Here is a 19,367-nt window from a genome sequence, read left to right as displayed (position 1 = left end):
TTGTAATTAAAGTGAAATATAGCCATTTTCTTTGTCATAGTAAACTTAAAATCTTGCATGGATGACTATTTTTTTATTTATTTATTTTAATTGGATTATGGAGGGCGAATAAGTAATTTCTGAGTAAAAAAAAAATAAAGTAGAAAAGAGAAAATTAAAAATAAATTCAATATGCCGAGTTATGAAAATAGAAAAAAATATGAGAGAGGGCATAGAGATGGTAGCAGATATGGAGAATTAATTAATATAAAAGATTTTAATAAATAGAGATCAAATCATAGATGAGAAAATGGTAGAACAGTAAAATTTTGAATTGAAAAATCACAAAGTATCCCATTACACTTAAAATGCAGGATTATAAATTTATAATTCATCTGAAACAGCTGTAATTTTTTATAAAAGTGATTATATATATAATACTTTTTTTTAAAAGCAAAGAAAAAAATTTGTAATCAAATAAAAAATATAATTAAAATCTAAAAAATAAACAGTAAAAAAATAATCGTGAACAAAGCATTAAACCAAAAAAAAAAAAATTAGGCAGAGATTTTTTGTATCGCAATTTAAAAATGTATATTAGGATACTTAATATTTTTTTTTAAAAAAAAAAAAAGCATTTTATAATTTTCTTGTCTTGCATATGAATCTTCTCTCGACTTCATGAGCATATGGACTTTTAAAAATGATTATTCTATATAATTAACATATGATTTTAATGATAATATAGTCTACATTACTCATATGGTCAATTTAATGCCCTCATCATATTTCATCAATTTAATTCAACAACCATCCAAAATTGGAACTTTTATTACGTCCTCGGACCGGACGTAGATCTAGGTTCGGTCAGAGAATTGTTACTTGGTATTTGGTCGGTATTTGTAGGTATTATTTGGTAATAACGAGAAATACCGCTCTATGAAAATCAATACCGAATAATACCGAGCAATACCGAATAATACAAAAAATATGAGATTTAGGCTTCCTTTGGGACGGCTTTTCTAGGAAAAACTCGGTATTTTTTGTATTACTCGGTATAACTCGGTATTGGGTCTTCACATAATGATATTTCTCATTATTGTTGGTATTGCTCGATATTTGCTCAGTATTTCTCGTTTTGTGCCTGCGATCTTAGTGCCGGCCGAACGTAGCTCTACATACGTTCACCAGACCAAATAAAAGCTCCCAAAATTGAACCCAATTGATCCCTTGAAGAGATAAATTTCCCTCAATTTTTACTTGAGATATCAATTGAGATAAATTTTGTATAATCGAGAAACTAAATTTCTATCAATTTTGTATAATAAAGCTAAAGACAATCAGAAGCTGTGAACCTACATATTAAAAGCAAGTCAATTGAAAAGCTTGCATGGCTGCAACCAAACGCCCTTGTTTTTTGTCTCTTGTCTCACTTCTTTAGAAGGTCACAGACTGTTTCACCAACAGTATCAACTTCACCCATCAGCAACTATTGAATTCCAAACAAAAGTTAGAGATAGAGAGAGAGAAGGAAAGAGATAGAGAGAGAAAGAGAGAGAATTGGAAGAAAGCAGAGGAGGAGGTGAAGTGAGGAAGCTTCACATAGTTTATTTCCTGTGTCAAAATGGGAAGATGGATCATCCTCACCTTCTCCGGGTTAATCGCCTGAACTGCCATGGAGTTTGTCTTCGAGGCGAGCATATTCAATCATTATCATTATCATCATCATATTCTTCTTTCTCTTCCTTTTCCTTTTCTATCATTCTGTATTTAAAGCTTCGTTTGGGACGGTTTTTTTCTTGCTTCTTAAAACAATTTTCTAGTACAAATATTAAATTTTTTGTACTAAAAAAGCCGCCCCAAACGAAGCTTAAATCTCATTTGTGTGTGTTTTCTTTAGTTTCTAAGTTATATTTATATATAGGATTGTATGTAACACAGATGTGAAGAGATGGCTATCACAGTCAAGGGGTGAAGACATGCCAGAGTGCTTTGCATGGTCCTACAAGAGGATTACTAACTCTCTAATTGGTTGCATTATGATTTTTTAGATAGTATATTTCTCTTTTTAATCACAGGGTTTTACTATCCCAACTGCAAGTCATAGCAAAGAAAAGTAGAACTAATCAAATGAGGCTTCATATTATCTTGATGGCTCATTTGCTTGGTTGTAGCTATAGTGTGAGTATGCATGTAGGAGATATAGGGGTAGGGGTGTCAATATTTGATACGGTCTGAAAACTTGACCAGAAAATTTTGGGTTATGGTCAACCCGAACCTGAAACGGGTCGGATTTGGGTTCAACAATTCGACCCGTTTCAAAAATTGAGCCGGGTTCTGGTTGACCATCTGACCCAAAACTGACTCATTTTTAACCTGAAAACCCGTTTTGACCCGACAACCCAAGATTAACTCATTTTGGACGCATTTTTTGACCCAAAAAGCGGAGCTTGACCCATTTTTGTACCCGAAAACTAGCATTTTTTTTTTGGATGGCACCAAGTCATTCGGTTCGTGTCGTGTTGACCCGGACCCGAAGCAGGTCGGGTTCGGAAAACCAACCCATTTTAAAAAACGGGTCGGGTTCAAGTTGACCCAAATAATGCCGGGTCAGTTTCAGATTCGACCTGAACCTGACCCGTGACTCAAAATTGACACACCCCTATATAGGGGTGGCTATGTGTGGGAGGACCTTGTCGACAACGATCTCATCACAGCCATCCCCGACAACAAATATGCCCTCAAAGGATCTCTCTTTCCTTCTCTTACTAAAACCATGGAACCCTTTGTCGACAGAGAGAAATCACCAAGCAAACAAGAAGCAGAGGAGAGAGAACAGCTAAAGATAGATGACAACATATGGAGCTCAGATGTGATGAACAGCACTGAAAGATTCTTCAGGATAGGAGAAGGACAATAGCTCAGTTACAGTTGTGAAGAAGAAGACGATAGAGAGTGAGCTTATAAAGAGTGATAGCAATGGAATAAAGACAACAAATGTTATGAGAAACTTCATTGGCCCCTTAGAGCAGCGGAGAGAGAGGAGAGCTCTGTGGCTGGGAGCAGTCATGGAAGCAATAGCAGTAAGAGTGCAAGGTGCAGAACAGTATTGCCCTCTTTCATACTAAGCTTCAAAGGTGGATTTCAGACATTTTTACAAAATATAAAAAAAAAGTCACATTTCAAAGAATTCATTGACATAATTGAAATTAAAAGAGAATAAGATAATAAACTATCAGCAAGCTCAGAAACTCATACAGGTCAATCAGAACAAAATAAGATGATTATTCTTAAACTGATGTATTCTAATTAAGGCTTCGTTTAGGATGACTTTTTTTATGCTTCTTAGAGCAGACTTTTAGTAAAAATTTTAAATTTTGTACTAGAAAGCTGCTTTAAGAAGCAGCGAAAAAGCCGTCCCAAACGAAACCTAAATCATGCAGAAACAGCTGTAGCACAAACAGAGAGAAGCCGGCAACTGAAGGAATGTCGTCGGCATAGGAGCAACGAGGTCAAACTGGATCAATAGTTCATATTTAAATGTATTAAAATAAAATTGAAGCGACTTTTTTCTAGAGGAAAAATAGTTCATGTTGCCCAAAACATCATTCAAAAAATTTCCATTTTCATAATAATTTTATAACTAATGCTAACTGCAATCAATCCCAAATGGACCTAAAGGCGGTGTACAGATAAATCCTTCTTTACGACGATCAGACAAATCTGCACATACCTAACAATTCTTATCACAGTGAATTTAGATCAAAAACAAAACATCTACCAAGCACAAATGCATTTCAAGAGACAAAACGCAAACTTAGTAAAATATGACTTGTCTTTATCAAAGCATCTGATCTCACACAAAATTAATATGATATGTAATAAACACATATCAAAATATTCAAATTCTAGAAACAAAATGCATATTTAAAAATCCTAACCACACTGATGACCTTGGGTGTGGCTGAAGAAGGGTCAGCGAAGCCTCCTGGCCTCCCTTTCAGATTCAAGTAGGGTAAGAATGTCTCCCTCCCTGACGGGTCCCTTCACATTCCTCATGATCAAACGATTTGGATCGTCCACAAACTTGACCCTGACCTGGGTTACTTGACCTCTGGAACCAGTTCGACCCATCACCTTTACTACAATGGCTAGCTTCACTTGAGAATCCATGTTCTGTGGGAGATAAAGAAGCAAACATCTTTAGTAAGTGGGAGGGAACCACGCAGATATATCCATAGTGAAAGCAAAGAAGTAATCGTAGTCGAAAATTTTGAAAGCGCAAATATCAATTACAGTTTTATGTGCTAAAAACCCATTTTATATCCGTGCATAGAATAAGAGGGCCTATATAATTTTCAGGATGATGCAATAGCAATGTTGGATGCTGGAAAATGTATGAAGATGGAGAATATTTTATATCCTAATTTTGCACGAAGATCTGCACACACAAATAAAAGAGAAGAATGTAGGAGACACCCCAATTTTTCCTTGAAAAACTAGAAACAGGAAAAACATAGGGCCTAGCCCAATTAAAATAATCCACTATATATTTGAAGTTGCAAAAATCTGCTCTTCTCCACATCAGCCCAGGCAAAGATGGAATGAGTACTGAGAGTCATAAATAGCATTATTTTCTAATAATCCAAAGCAAACATATCAGCATCAAGAATAGCCCTTAATTGAGGCTATAAGAGAAACAGTTGAAGTTGAGATGAAGATTACAACACTTATGAAATAGAGAGAAATCACATGGGAAAATTACTGCTAAGAAGTAGCAGCCCATTTGGGAGATGCCATTTTTCATGATTTATACTACAATAAGAAAAGTAAGACCCTTCGAAGAAAAAGAAATCAACAAAGCATATCCATAATAAGGCCTCAACCAACAAGACTACCAAGAAAAAATAGGCCAGTCAAGAGATCTCTAATATGAAAAAACTTAATTATCCACAAATTACCTTGCTAACAAATAAAACTTAAAAATGCATCTCAGAATCACAATTCATATAAGGGTTCATTTAGTTGCTTGTAAATAATGTTCATATTACAGCCAATATTGATTCATGAATAAAACCAACTAAATAATGGAATGAGCAAATTTCATTGTTTTTCAAAACATATTTGCTATGATCAACCAGCAAATGGGATCTCAAACAAGGATTTGCAGGATCAATAAGTTGGTAGTATTCATTCAAAATTAACAAAATTATTTTTCACTAAATTTTAATATGCTCATTTATGAAGCGCCTAATTATTTATATAATCGGTAAGTGCAAAAGCAAATTTCCACCCAATAAAACATGACGCCAACAAATCAGAATGATCGCCAGAAACTGATACTAAAAAAAGATGAAGCGGCTCTACGACACGTTAAAACAAAACCATACGAAACAATAATTCGACGATAAAAGTCCACAATTGGAGCAGATAAAATCTGTGGGTTCGAACAATATCATTGTAACAGTCTTAGAGAGAGAGAGAGAGAGAGAGAGCGCAAAACCTAAGAATCTCCGCTGCTCGATAATCGCTTTCGCCGAGTTCTTGGAAGAGGAAACCAGGCGGCTGTGTTGCCTTCAAACCCTAGCTTGCTCTATATATAGGAGACTTGTGCAAGCTTGAAGCTTCAATATCGCTCGTATCGGTTTCGGAAATAGCGGAAACAAAATTCGTTCGATGTTTCGGTTTCGGCAAGATTACGTAGCTAAATCTTGACCACCCGAAAAAGCGCTAGCTATTTAAAAAATAAATAAATAAATACAATTTATGAATTATGATATTAATATATTATATAAATATTTTTTAATATAAATTTAATATCATTTGTGTCAAAATCTTTTTATATAATTAGATTTCAAGAAAAAAATTACATTGACTATGAACATTTTGATATTAGAACAATTGGAAAAAGTGGAGTGTCAAAATGGGTTAATGGGCCAGTTACAGTGTAACCTAAAATTAACTTGATATAAATGCACTAGACTCGAACCGTAAAAAGTTTTACCTAAACTTAACCCGCTGGAAAACATGAATGACCTGATCTATTACCCCCCCCCCCCCACCCCTCAAAATTGAAGCTGGTTCCGCCCCTGGCCAAATATATAGATCATTTTGTCATCCAGTTAATAGCTTGATGTTTACAATTACACTTCATGCCTTTAATTTGAGCTTGGATTTGCTATTTTTTGTGTTGTTGGGTTCGTCTCGTCAAGATATTCAGTTTGATTATAAATTTGTTGAAATTGGAGATTGAACAATCCCGATTTAAATTTCAGAAGTTTCTAATTTAAATATTCATCGAGATTTGCATCTGATTAAGATGGTTTTTTACGGCGTATCAAGTATGATGTTATGTTTTCTATTTTTTCTTAGATATGTCAATTCATTCATATGCATAAAGGTAGACTATGCTAAGAACAACATACAATAATAACATAAAATCATAAGATAGTCCACACATTGTGTAATGTAATTGAAATATATATATATATATACCAATAACCATACACTAATTAGAGAAAATAAGGATTATTGAATTGGCAATTTATTGCTTTTTATAATAATAAAATTTCATGGTTAATTAGATGACAAGTTCCATAATTAAGGCTTTCATTTTCAGACTTTTCTTGGATTGAAGAATATTTGTAAGAAAAATAAATCGTCAAGATATCCTAATACAAAATACATTATGAAGGCCTTCAAAATTTTAGGTTTTGCAATAGGATTAGTATTATATATTATTTATTGAATGACATTAATCTCTACGTAAATTCAAGGGCTTTAAAGCCTATTCTGATATATTTTGCGTTAGGACGTCTTCATATAATTTGTTTTTTTTTATATATGATATACGACGATTGTTTTGTTATAGACTTTGTATTTGAATTCAAATATGAAGAATAACAACTATGATTCTTAAAAAAAATTGCGAGCGGTTGATGAAGGCTGCGTTTGGGGCAACTTTCTTATTGTTTTATAAAGCAATTTTCTAGTACAAGAATTTCTTGAACTATCAATTTTTTTACTAGAAAGCTGCTTTAGAAAACAGTAAAAAAAATGTCTCAAACAAAACCTAAATTTGCATTACTTTGTTGGTAGGCATAAACTAAAGAAGAGCATGAAATTTGTGAGGTATTAGCTAAATTAAGTTTTGGCATAAATATTTTTGTTATAATTGGTGAGTGCAAGTTTCTTCTATTAAATAACCTCCATTGTAAATGATTAAAGCATGGAAGCTTGAATTTTCATTGCATGTGAAAGCTAAATATACTCTTTAGTTTATAGCATGGTCATCAACAAAATCTGTCCATGCATCTTTAATGAATAAAAAACTTAATAGTTTCTTTATATTAAGTCTTCCTTTGAGACAATTTTTTTAAAGCTTTGTAAAAAAATACTATAGAGAAAATATTTTTTAAAAATTATTGTAGAAAGCAGCTTTCTAGCACAATTTTTTCTTTAAAAGAGGCTAAAAATTGGATGTTGCAAAATAGGAATTGTGGATGTGGTCCAAAAAGCAAAGTAGTGAGAAAGTTGTCTCAAATGAATATTGTGCTGCTACTTCAAACCTTGTTGCATACTGGAACATTCGCGACTGTAGAGAGATATATAGTTTATCATCCAAACTTTGTATGAATATCCATTACACATGCAGTTAATAGAGAGGGGTGCACGCAAGAGTCATAAAAGTCATGACAATTTTTCAAAAGGGGAAAAATCAGAAGGTCTGCTCAAGTTAAAATGATTCAATTAGTATTTATTGTAGATTACAAATGAAGCTCTTCTTTGGGGAGAATGCACATATAGAGCACATTATATAGTGGAAGTTGGAAGAATCTAGTAATATGAGAGTTGTTCTGAATAGAGTGTTAGCATGCTTGTTTAATCAGTCAGACCATAAATAGGTGATAGTGGTCGGAGGGATTGTAGTCATCAAGCGACAGTGGTTAGAGGGACCGTAGTCTTCAGGTGATAGTGGTCGAAGGGACCATAATCGGCGGGAAACAGAGGTTGCAAGCACCGTAGTCGGGGGGAGGGGGACCATAGTAGGCCGATGATGGTTATTGGAGGGATCATAGTCGACGGGCGATGGTGATCTGAGTGGATCGTAGTCGGCAGACAACAAGGGTCAGAGGGATCGCAATCGGCTGGTGACAGAGGTCAGAGGGACTGTATTCAATGGGCAACAGAGGTTGGAGGGACCATAGTCAGTGGGTAAAGATTGACAAAGTGGTGCGTCGATGTCAGCAGGGGGAAGGTCTGATGGAGATCAGCGGACGAGTGGATGTCCAGTTGTGATTGGCGGACATGCGGTGGTCTTATAATGTTTGGGCGAAAGTCCTGTGGAGATTGGCGGATAGGTGGTTGCCCGACTGCAGTCAACCGTTGGGCGTAGGTCTGAAGTGATCAGCAGTCAGAAGGTGGCCTGACAATGGTCAGGCGGAAGTCCTGCTAAGATCGTTGTCGGGCGGTGGTCCAATGATATGTTTGTGGCCAGATAATGGTCCAATGATGGTCGAGTGGTGGTCCGGAGGTGGTTGGCAACTGGTTGTGGTCTGATTATGGTCGAGTGAAAGTTAGGCAAAGATCGTGTGACCTAGCAGTGGTTCGACAATGGTCGACGATCGGGCTATGGTATGGTTGATCAATGGAAGATTGTTAGTTGTGGTGCTTGGGTGGAGCTTTAAGATCATCGAAGCCTTATAACACTTTGCAATCTCCATTTGAAGGTCTCTACTCTCCTCGTTCATTGTGGAGTCTGAGTAGTCATCGGAGGAGCTGCACCCGGTATCCTGCATCTCCTCAGAATGTTTGAGTTCATCAAAAATCTCACCTAAGACTTCCATCTCATCCCCCATACTGGACCCAATGTTGCATGCACTACTAGCATCCATGGGAGCCAAAACTGGGGAAGAAGATAGAGAGTGGCTATCTTAGGTTCTGAGCTTTGGGTTCATCTTGTTGTCCTCCTCCCTGGCCCGTGTAATCTAACCACTTCCCTGATAAAAGCTGCTGCCACTGATACCGCAGTGTACGGATGTCGTAGGAGGATGAAATGTGCATATTTACTGAGTCGGTCCACCACCACATATAATAAGTTTTAAGACATATAGTGAGCCCTGATAAGTTTTTGGAGAAGGAAGAATTCACAAATCTTCCAGTGAAGATAAGGTAAATAGAAAGTGAGATAGGAAAGGAATAATCAAACTTTGTATGGATTGCAACATCAGTTTTGCAACAAAGAAACCATGATTTATTGTGTTTTGCAATCAAACTCAATGTATTTTTATGCTAAAGTTAATGGATATTGTTCTATGGAATCATGGTTAAGCTAATTTTCTTTCGATAAGCTGTCTTTTTATGCTATATTCGTAAGGCTTTGTTTGTAATTTTCCAAATATGCTGATGCTGTTGTTGTTGATGTTGCTGTTCCATGAAGGGTTGGATAAATGAATGCTTGCTAATTTTTCTTAAAATTTTGTGAGTGTCACACGCCGTAAATATGGAGAAAATTCAAGGTAGATTCAAAGTGCTCCATTAGACGACCCTTATTGATTCCCTCGATTATAGAGTGATCATTAAGCATTTTAGTGTCATAATGATGTTGGAATTAAACAATCTTAGACTCGTCGGATTATTCTCGTTGAGCCGGCCCAATCAACTATGAACATGCTATATTTGGATATCATTTGGTCATCCAATTTATATTTTAAGCTTTTCAAATGTATTTTAGTCCCTTTGTTTAGGCCCATTTGAGCTTGAATTGAACTGATTTCTGTGTTGTTAGATTATTCTGCTTGAGTCATTCGATTTGACTATATGTTTGCCGAAATTTGAGCTTGCATAGTCCCAAATTTAATTTTGGAAGTTTCCAACTTGAATATACCTGAAGATTCATGCTCGATCAAGGCAATTTTTGGTGAGTTATAATTAAAATATGTTTATATAGGTTTATAAAAATTATAAAGACTTATTAAAACATAGAAGTTTCTAGAATTATAGAAAATTTTATCATGACTTAAAATAACAAGTGCTCATCAATAAAAATAAAACTAGTCATTTTTCAATAAGAAATAATCTTTAAGTATATTTAAACTATAAATACTAAAAAAAAATCTATATTTGAAATCTTAGATGAAGTCAATTTGTCGTATTAAAAAAAATCTTCACTGTGATGAGTTCTTAAACCCGAGATGGGAAGAACAGGGAGGAAGAAGAACGAAGCAACAACAGTAAAAACAGAGAAAGTAAAATTCTATTATTTACCCGGTTACAAGCTAATACAACAGTATTTATAATAAAACTTATTCAAGAAAGTACAAAGAATTGCTGACGTGGCCTATTCATTAACAGCCCCTCTCAAATTAACGATTCTGATCACGAATTGTTAATTTGGATCTTAAATTGTAAAACCTATTAATAGGAAGAGATTTGGTAAGAATATCTGAGATTTGATCTTCGGAAGCAATATGTGTAACGGTAATGTTGCCTTGCCGAATATGTCCGCTAATAAAATGATAATCAATCTCTATGTGCTTCATTCTGGCGTGGAAAACGGGATTGTGAGCGAGTGCAATAGACGACATGTTGTCACAATAGATGGTAGTAGGAGTGAGCTGAGGAATATTGAAATTTGCTGCAAGCCGTCGCAGCCACAATTTGTCCGTTGTTGCAGATGACAGGGCCCGATATTCGGCTTCAGTGGAAGATCGGGCAACCGTCGTTTGCTTCTTAACCGACCAAGAAATCAGATTTGGTCCAAGAAAAGTGCAGAATCCAGAAATAGACTTCCGATCAGTAGGATTAGCGGCCCAATCCGCATCCGTGTAGCTCCGTAGAGAGAGATCACCGGTGATTAATGGAAGACCGAAGCTGAGCGTACCTTTTATATATCTCATCAACCGTTTGATAGCTTGAAAATCACAATTCCGAGGATGATGCATATGTTGACAAATTGCATTGGTTGCAAACGCAATATCAGGTCTTGTAATGGACAAATATTGAAGAGATCCAGCAAGTTTGCGAAATTGTTGAGGATCAGCATAGCGTGTTTCATCCAGATTGACCGGCAACTTTGTAACAGACGGTGTCGGAGAAGGTTTACAATCTGAAAAACCTGCAGTGCAAAGAAGATCATATGCGTAATGTGATTGATGAAGGAAATAACCCGAATTAGTTTTGATCACCTGGATTCCTAAGTACAGAGACACATTGCCAAGTTGTTTTAGATTGAACTCCGTCTGAAGGCATTGCAGCGTCTCTGTAATTTTTCCTGAATTGTTTCCTGTAATAAGAATATCATCTACATATATCAAAATAAAAAGATGAATATTATCTTTATTAAACATAAGAAGAGAGGGGTCAGCTTTGCTGAATGTAAAACCCAGAGTCATAAGGAAATTAGTGAACTTTTGGAACCACTGCCTCGGTGATTGTTTGAGACCGTAGATAGACTTGTGAAGCTTGCAAACATGCCGAGGATGAAGACTATCTTCGAATCCACGAGGTTGTTTCATATAGACCTCATCCTGCAACTCTCCATGTAAGAACGCATTTGATACATCAAGTTGGGTCACCGGCCAGTTCGAATTTAAGGCGACCGTAAGAAGCATTCGAATGGTAACCATTTTAGCCACAGGGCTAAACGTCTCTTTGTAATTAATACCAAATTCTTGAGAGCAACCCTGTGCAACGAGACGAGATTTGTAGCGGGACACTTTACCGTTAGGATCCAGTTTAGTTGTAAAGATCCATTTGCTACCAAGCACAGTTGTACCCGGCGGTGCTGGTACCAACGACCAAGTGCATTGTTTGTGCAAAGCATTCAATTCTTGTAACATAGCCTGTTTCCAATGATCATGTTGAAATGCTTCTTTAACAGATTTTGGAATGTGCTCTTTACTGGAACTAGTAACAGTAGATAAATCAAAGATAAGCTTAGGCTTCGAGATCCCGGATCTGAGACGAGTTTGCATTGGATGCCGAACAATAGCAGTTGGAGAACTGATAGACGTATTGGTCATAATATCTGGACCTGAATGCCTGACAGAAGAAATTAAAGGACTAACAGGAGTTATAGAATGAGTGTTCTTAAAACTAGGTGGCTCAGATTGTGGTAACCCAGAATTTTGTGAAATAGCAGACACCGGAACCAGAAGTAAAGGAGATGAAGTAGCAATTTTGTCCGAAGGAAAAGAACTTGTGTCAGTAGAATAAGGAAAAATTCTTTCATAAAAAATGACATTTCTAGAAATGTAAACACATTTGTTATCAATATTAAAACATCGATACCCCTTTTGATGAGGGGAATATCCAAGAAAAATGCAAACCTGAGAGCGAGAAGACAACTTATCCGGAGCATAAGGTTTTGTCCAAGGAAAACACAAACAACCAAAAGTACGAAGATGATCGTAAGAAACATTAAAACCATGTAAACAAAAATGAGGCGTTTGATTTTTAATAACAGATGAAGGAAGAATATTTATTAAGTAATTTGCCGTTAAAATCGCTTCTGCCCAGAAAAATTCCGGTAAATTTGCTGCGTGAAGCAGAGTCCGAGTCGTATCTAGAAGATGTCTGTGTTTTCTTTCAGCTATTCCGTTTTGTTGAGGCGTATGCGGACAACTAAGTTGATGAATTATACCATTTTGAATAAGATAATTTCGAAACGAATTACTTGTATACTCACCGCCTCCATCAGATCTAAAAGTCTTAATAGTGGTATTGAACTGATTTTTAACAAAATTAGAAAATTGCTGAAATTTACAAAACACTTCATCTTTAGTTTTAAGTAAAAACAACCACGTATATCTAGTAAAATCATCAATGAAAACAACATAATACCGAAAGCCATTCATAGAAAGAACAGGTGCCGGACCCCAAACGTCCGAGTGAACAAGCTGAAAAGGTTTATTACACACAGAACTACTAGTAATGAAAGGTAGACGATGACTTTTAGAGACATTGCAAGAAATACAAACATCATTCAGAACATTATTAGTAATATGCGGAAAGAGACGTGCTAAAACTTGAAACGTGCGATTATTGGGATGACCAAGGCGAGAATGCCATGGATGTTTGGTAGCAGCCGCTGCAGCCAGAATTGTGCTCTTAGTTCGGGTAGGAGCTTGAATGTGATACAGACCATTTCGTTTGATCCCTCGATGCAGAAGTTTCTGGCCCTGAAGATCCTTAATAGTAAATTCATTAGAATTAAAAGAAATGGAAATATCGTTATCCGAGGTTAAACGAGATACAGATAAAAGGTTATGCGATAATGAAGGAACATGAAGAACTTCACGTAGGCAAAGCTTACTATGAGTTTCAGGCAATGGCAGAATGCCGTTTCCTGAATTATGAATTGGTAATGTACTTCCATTTGCAACGGAGACTGAATCATATCCATTATACAGTGTAGAGTTCTGTAAATTTGCCGCATCAGAGGTAAGATGAGAAGAAGCGCCAGAGTCCAGAATCCAATCAGTGGTGGTCGCATTTTGTTGCTGAACAGTAAGAGCTCTTGGATTGGAAGGTGGTGCATAGCTTAGATTGCATCTATGCCAGCAATTAAGCGCTGTATGACCTGTCTTACCGCAAATCTGACACAGCGATCTGGAAGAAGAGGATCTCGCGATGTTTTGTGAATCTACCTGCGGTGGTTGTCTGGGAGTAGGATTTTTACCACGAGGTTTCAATTTACCACGGTAGGTGTTCGATCTACTGGAGAAGAGAGCGACCGAATCAGAGGATTGATTTTCTTGAGCCTGTTGATGACGAATATTGATTTCTTCGCTGCTAAGTAACGAGTACAAATCATCAAGACTTATAGGTTGCAGCGAGGTACGAATAGCAGTTTTAAACGGATTATAAACCGATGGCAATCCATTTAAAATGTAAAGAACAATATCCTCTATATCAACATTAGAGCCGGCTGCTGCGATGTTGTCCACAAGAGTCTTGATTTGATCAAGGTACTGTTGCATCGACCGATCTTTCATCTGAATTTGATGAAGCTCATTTTTGAGCTGTATTACACGAGACCTATTGGTAGGTTGAAGGCGTCGTTCCAGCGTAGTCCAAACAGCATGAGCGGTTGGAAGATTAAGAACATACGGAAGAATCGACGAGGAAATGGTTGACAGAAGAGCAGAAATTAAATTTCTGTCAATCAACGTCCAACGTGAATACTCAGCGGTATTCGAATCAGACGGGCAAATAGAAACTCCGGTAAGGTGATCACCGAACCCATTTGCAAAGAAATGTTGGTGAAGTTGTAAACGCCAGATAGCATAATTTTCAGAGGTAAGAATCGTGGGAACCAGAGTTTTGATATTCGAGATCAGAAATTTGAGGTGAGAGGGAATAAGAAGATCAGTTTCTTGATGAGAAACATTGGACGAAGTCCGTCGAGAAGCAGCAGAATCTTCTTCGGCCATGAAGGAAAAAAAAAACGAAGAAGAGAGAAGAGATGTAAAAAAAAAAATTAGAGAGATGCTGAAGAGCTCTTGAGCTCTGATACCATGATGAGTTCTTGAACCCGAGATGGGAAGAACAGGGAGGAAGAAGAACGAAGCAACAGCGGTAAAAACAGAGAAAGTAAAATTCTATTATTTATCCGGTTACAAGCTAATACAACAGTATTTATAATAAAACTTATTCAAGAAAGTACAAAGAATTGCTGACGTGGCCTATTCATTAACACACTGCACAATATAAAATTTATGTCTTTTTTTTTTCTTTTTTTTTAGAATATAAAGATTAAAAAGATTTTTTAGTCCTACTATATTTAATAAATAATTGCTTGTTCCCTTCTTCAATATGTATGATGGCCTTTACCACTATAAACATTTCTATGGCATCTCTGCTAAGAGGTGGACAGAAGGAAAATATAGATGCTAAGTTGCTCTTGTGCAAAAATTATTTGGGATAGCAAAATGTAGGATATATTTATTGAATTATAGCAAATCTTACAAGCATCAATGTAGTGGTAATCCCGGTCGAGAGCGATGGGATTAGGGTTATAAATTAGTCGAGTTGGGTTTGAGTCACAACAAATTAGAGCCGGTTTGATGGTCCAAAAACAAACTCGAGCTCAACCCTGAGCTGAGCACAATAAATGAACTCAAGCACGGCTCATCCTTTAACTCCTAGTCTTGAGAGCTCGATTCGAGCTTGGTGGGAGTCGACTCGAGACGATTGAAGTTGCTGCGGGAGCTTGGAGAAGAATTGACGAGCTAAGCTTTTTAACATGGAGCAGAAATGTCATTGAAAAAGAAACATTGTGTTTTTTTTTCTTGGAAAATAAATAACAAGTTTTTTTTTTCGGAAAATAAAGACAATATGTATTAATTGCACTTTTTAAGTGTACCTAACCTAAGTATACCTCCAAATAATATAAATGAATAAATATTTGGTTTTATCTGCCCCTAAATATCTACAGAATCAAGCGAGCTTTGATCATTTCTAATGATGCTTTGCTTACTCATTTATCATTGAAACTGAAACATACTTGTATGACTAAATTTGATTGGTTAGTTGATTGTGACACATCAGCTAATTGGGATGTGGGAGAAGAAAATGAAGGGCCTCGGCAGAATTTTTAGGATCTCTATGGCTTAAATGTTGCTCGAATTAATGATGAAGCATTTTACAAGGCGGTTGGTAAGCGAAGCTGGAAAAAAAAAAACTTTTTTCCATGTGTTAGCTGCTTCTTCTCTAGTGCAATGAGATAAAACATTGGGACTGATATGCTATTTGTTGTTTTACTGTTGTGTTGGCCTTTTTGTATGATGGGGGGATTGTTTTGGTCGGACAAAGATGAGGTAGGTTTCCTGCACACCCACCTGGATGGCCTTGTCTTGTTTTGGCAACCTCGATGGTTGTTTCTCTCATTTTGTTCGCTCAATGGTGGTCTTTGTTAGGGATTTGGGAATTCTTAATGCTTCATTATCTTGTGATTTTCAGCTGTATGGCTTTTGGGTTGCTGACTCCAATGGATAGTCCTAACCTGACAATTGGGTGATGAACTTTCATGTTGATTTGGTAGGAAGCCTCCTACCATTTCTCGAGTCAGGCAGGCTTCATGGATTTTTTGTCTGATTTTTGTTTATTTTTATTGACTACACAATGACTTACTTTTGGAATATTTTTTCCTTTTGAGGTTGCGTTGAAATCTATAGTTTAATTTGGTGCTTAAAGCTTTGTATTTTTGGGTTTGACCTCTTTTGGGCCTTGTTTGTAATCCCTTTTTCATTTAATGAAATTTAGGCAAGTTCCTTTAAAAAGAAAAATCAAAACTGGCTTTAGCTTGTCAATCAAACTGTGACAATTTGGCTTTGACACATGCATCAAATAGGAATAAAATAAGCTGACAAAAAATATATATAGGAAAGAAAAAGGGGCAATATATTTAGTTTCGTCATAAGTGTCAAATGGGGCGCAAAAATGAGCAAGATAAATCAAAAGTCAAATGGGAAGAAATAGAGCCATGGGGAAAAGAGGTTGCTTAGAAATGGAGAGAAAATTTGGTGGATGCTACGAGGGATTTGAAGAGACATCAGTTGAGAAACTGAGAGGCAGTGTTGGGGATCTAAAAATGCTTCTTCAATTTAATGGATGATAGAAAAATCAAGAGAAAAAATACACTGAGAAAGCGAAACAAAATAAATGGTAAATATTTATTTTGATATTAGAAATGAAAGGCCAAGATTTAATTCAGATGGAATTAAAAAACTATTTTAATAATAATAATATGAATATTAATTTTAATTAATATTTGTTTGAGTGATTGCTTTTCATTTTTTTTATAAATGGGTGCTGATATTGAGCATTACTATTTTAATATAAACATTTCAATTGGCCTTTCTATTCAAATGGCGTTTGTAGTCCAACGGTTAGGATAATTGCCTTCCAAGCAATAGACCCGGGTTCGACTCCCGGCAAACGCAGTCTATTTCGGAAAACCGAATGGGAATGTTGAAACTTGTTTAGAGGAGTTATAATATTTTTTTTTTAAATTTTTCTTTAAATATTTTTATATTAAAATTTTATATTTTACATATTAAATATGCATTATTTTTTTTATTGAATATCTCATAAGTTAGAGTAGCCAATGATTGGTGATAAATATCTTATAGATCACTTTATAAAACAGTGGGGTTGACAGGGTGACGGCGTAGGGTTAGTCAATGATGGGTGCGAGGTTGGTTATCATAGAATAGTCAATGATGTAGTGGATCGTCGGAAGATGCGACCTGCAAGAAGGATTAGGGTTTCCCAATCCAGGGAAGAAGAAAGCTTCAAAAGCTTCAAAGACTAAAATATATCATTCAATATCTTTTCTTCTACAAGACCTCCTACTTATAAGCCAAAAGAGCATTCTAGAAAGAAATGACAACAAACTAGATAAGGTACTCCTAAGGAATCATTCTAGCTTAAAATGCACCGTATCATTCTCCCCTAGCTTAAAAATGGCTCGACTCCGTCGAGACGCATTATTGACAAAGAAGTTGCAGAAGACAGATTCCCGGATCGAAAATTTTGTTCTCACTATTTCCGAAACGAGCGACTTTCCATTCCATTGAAGCCTCGGGTACCACAGTGTCACCCTTGTCTGAATTTCTTCTCCAAACATGCAATACCTCCATCATGCCACCTCTCACAGGTTTTGCCTTATCAACAGAGCAAGCCTTAAGAGGCTCAAATATGGTAGAATTCCCATTGGAAATCACTTGGCCCTTGGAAAGTTCAACTAGAATATCTTCTTGGTTCTTAATGAACTCGAAAGTAGTTAGCTGCATACTCGGTGGATCCTCCTCATTGACAACAACCAAGAAGTGCTTCCACTTATCTTCTCCATTGCCCATATTATATACCATACAATGCCGCACCAATGTAGGATTGAACCCTTTGTGGTCATTATATCGAGCAGTTGGGGAGCATTGCAGGTAAACTGTTTTGTCTGCGAACTTCAGACAGGGCGTATTCACACCTGCAGAGAAAACATGCCAAATAAAAAGAATAACGTCTGCATTTAATTTAATCTTCCCATTTCCATAATCCACCAAATGCCGATCGTTCCTTTTCGCAAACTGATCCGCTAATGCCATAGGAACTTCTGTCCATCCACTGTCTAAGATCTTCTGTACCAGATGCCAGATGGAATTATTCCCACGCGGAATGGTTGGACTCATTGAGCCAACAGAGGACACCGAAATTCCAATCTCCGGCGTGGAATTAAGCCCCGTCTTTTCAGCTGAGCAATCCAAGCTCGTGATCAGCGGACTCGACTGCCAGATTCTGGCCGCCGGCCAGCGATGGTGGTGATTCAAGGCGTTTGAGTCCTCGGAATGATCCGAGCTGGCAGTGGCGGAGCTTCCTGATGTAATAGTGGGCCATTAATGAACGTTAGAAGACGTTCCAGCCACTGGAAAGAACATGTCATCCTTCACATAAGCGACTAAAGTTTCATCTGGAGACAGTTGTGGATCAATGAGCGGAGACTCCAGATGATGTAGGGAGAGAACGAACGTGTCGGAGTCCGGGAATTGCAGAAGGTCGGCTGTGAAATGAGCGAACTTGAGGTAGGGATAGCTCTCGTAGAAATGCATCTGGATGATATCGGAGAAGGCGGAGTTGAGAGAGTAGTCCTGTTGTGGGTGGAAGCGATAAATTTTGCGTGCGAGGGCTTCGGCTAAGTATCCGACGACCTTACGAATGGCACCGATCTGAGAAGAGGCGGGAACCGTGATCTGCCTGACGAGAACATCAGACACTTTGAAATTCTCCTGGTTCACCGCCTCAGCACAGGCCATAAGCGCGTGAACGAGACGAATCACGTCCTCTTGTGTGTCCACCATCACAACAGGCAGTGAAAAAGAAGCCACATCGGTACCGGATGCAGGGGCCAGCAAAGACCCAATCGTTGGTGAAGATTGCACAATCACTCCATCGTCGGATCCTCCTCTGGAAGGAATTTTTATTGCGTCCTCCCACCTGACGTAGAGATACGTCCTCCCACCGTTAAAAAATTGGGTTTTTGCTCGGTATTACTAGTTATTATTTGGTATTAACGAAGAATATCATCATATGAAGACATAAATCGAGTTATACCGAGCTATACCGAGCAATACCGAGCTATACCGAGCAATACCGAGTTTTCTCTAGGAAAATCTAGCAATTTTTTTGTATTGCTCGGTATAGCTCGGTATTGCTCGGTATAGCTCGGTATAACTCAGTATTGGTCTTCACGTGATGATATTCTTCGTTAATACCAAATAATAGCTAGCAATACCGAGCAAAAACCTAGTTTTTTAGCGGTGGGAGGACGTATCTATACGTCAGGTGGGAGGACGCAATAAAAATTCCTCTGGAAGAGGCCTGGCGGAATG

At 37.1% G+C, this 19,367-nt stretch overlaps 1 protein-coding gene and 1 non-coding gene across 3 annotated transcripts; one reads left to right on the top strand and one right to left on the bottom strand.

The window, feature by feature from the left end:
* Positions 1-3,757: 3,757 nt before the first annotated feature.
* LOC110105222 (40S ribosomal protein S28) lies at positions 3,758-5,583 on the bottom strand. Of its 2 annotated transcripts, none has more exons than XM_020834621.2 (2): positions 5,483-5,583; positions 3,758-4,155 (listed from the first exon to the last, which is right to left on the bottom strand). In XM_020834621.2, the coding sequence occupies exon 2, from the start codon at positions 4,150-4,152 to the stop codon at positions 3,955-3,957; it is 198 nt and encodes a 65-aa protein (XP_020690280.1). In that variant the 5' UTR covers positions 4,153-4,155; positions 5,483-5,583; the 3' UTR covers positions 3,758-3,954. The 2 variants fall into 2 exon arrangements, with proteins under 2 accessions (XP_020690280.1, XP_020690281.1); XM_020834622.2 differs by having other exon boundaries at positions 5,487-5,537.
* An 11,270-nt stretch (positions 5,584-16,853) lies between these two features.
* On the top strand, positions 16,854-16,925 carry TRNAG-UCC. The gene has a single exon. It is a non-coding gene; the product is annotated as a tRNA-Gly (tRNA).
* The last annotated feature ends 2,442 nt before the right edge of the window (positions 16,926-19,367 follow it).

The sequence above is a fragment of the Dendrobium catenatum genome, unplaced genomic scaffold, assembly GCF_001605985.2.
Source record: "Dendrobium catenatum unplaced genomic scaffold, ASM160598v2 fragScaff_scaffold_689, whole genome shotgun sequence".
NCBI lineage: Eukaryota > Viridiplantae > Streptophyta > Magnoliopsida > Asparagales > Orchidaceae > Dendrobium > Dendrobium catenatum.
This window is presented reverse-complemented; position numbering and strand designations above follow the sequence as displayed.

Coding starts and splice junctions, on each gene's coding strand:
- LOC110105222 (XM_020834621.2), bottom strand. CDS start 4,152: ATGGATTCTCAAGTGAAGCTAGCCATTGTAGTAAAGGTGATGGGTCGA.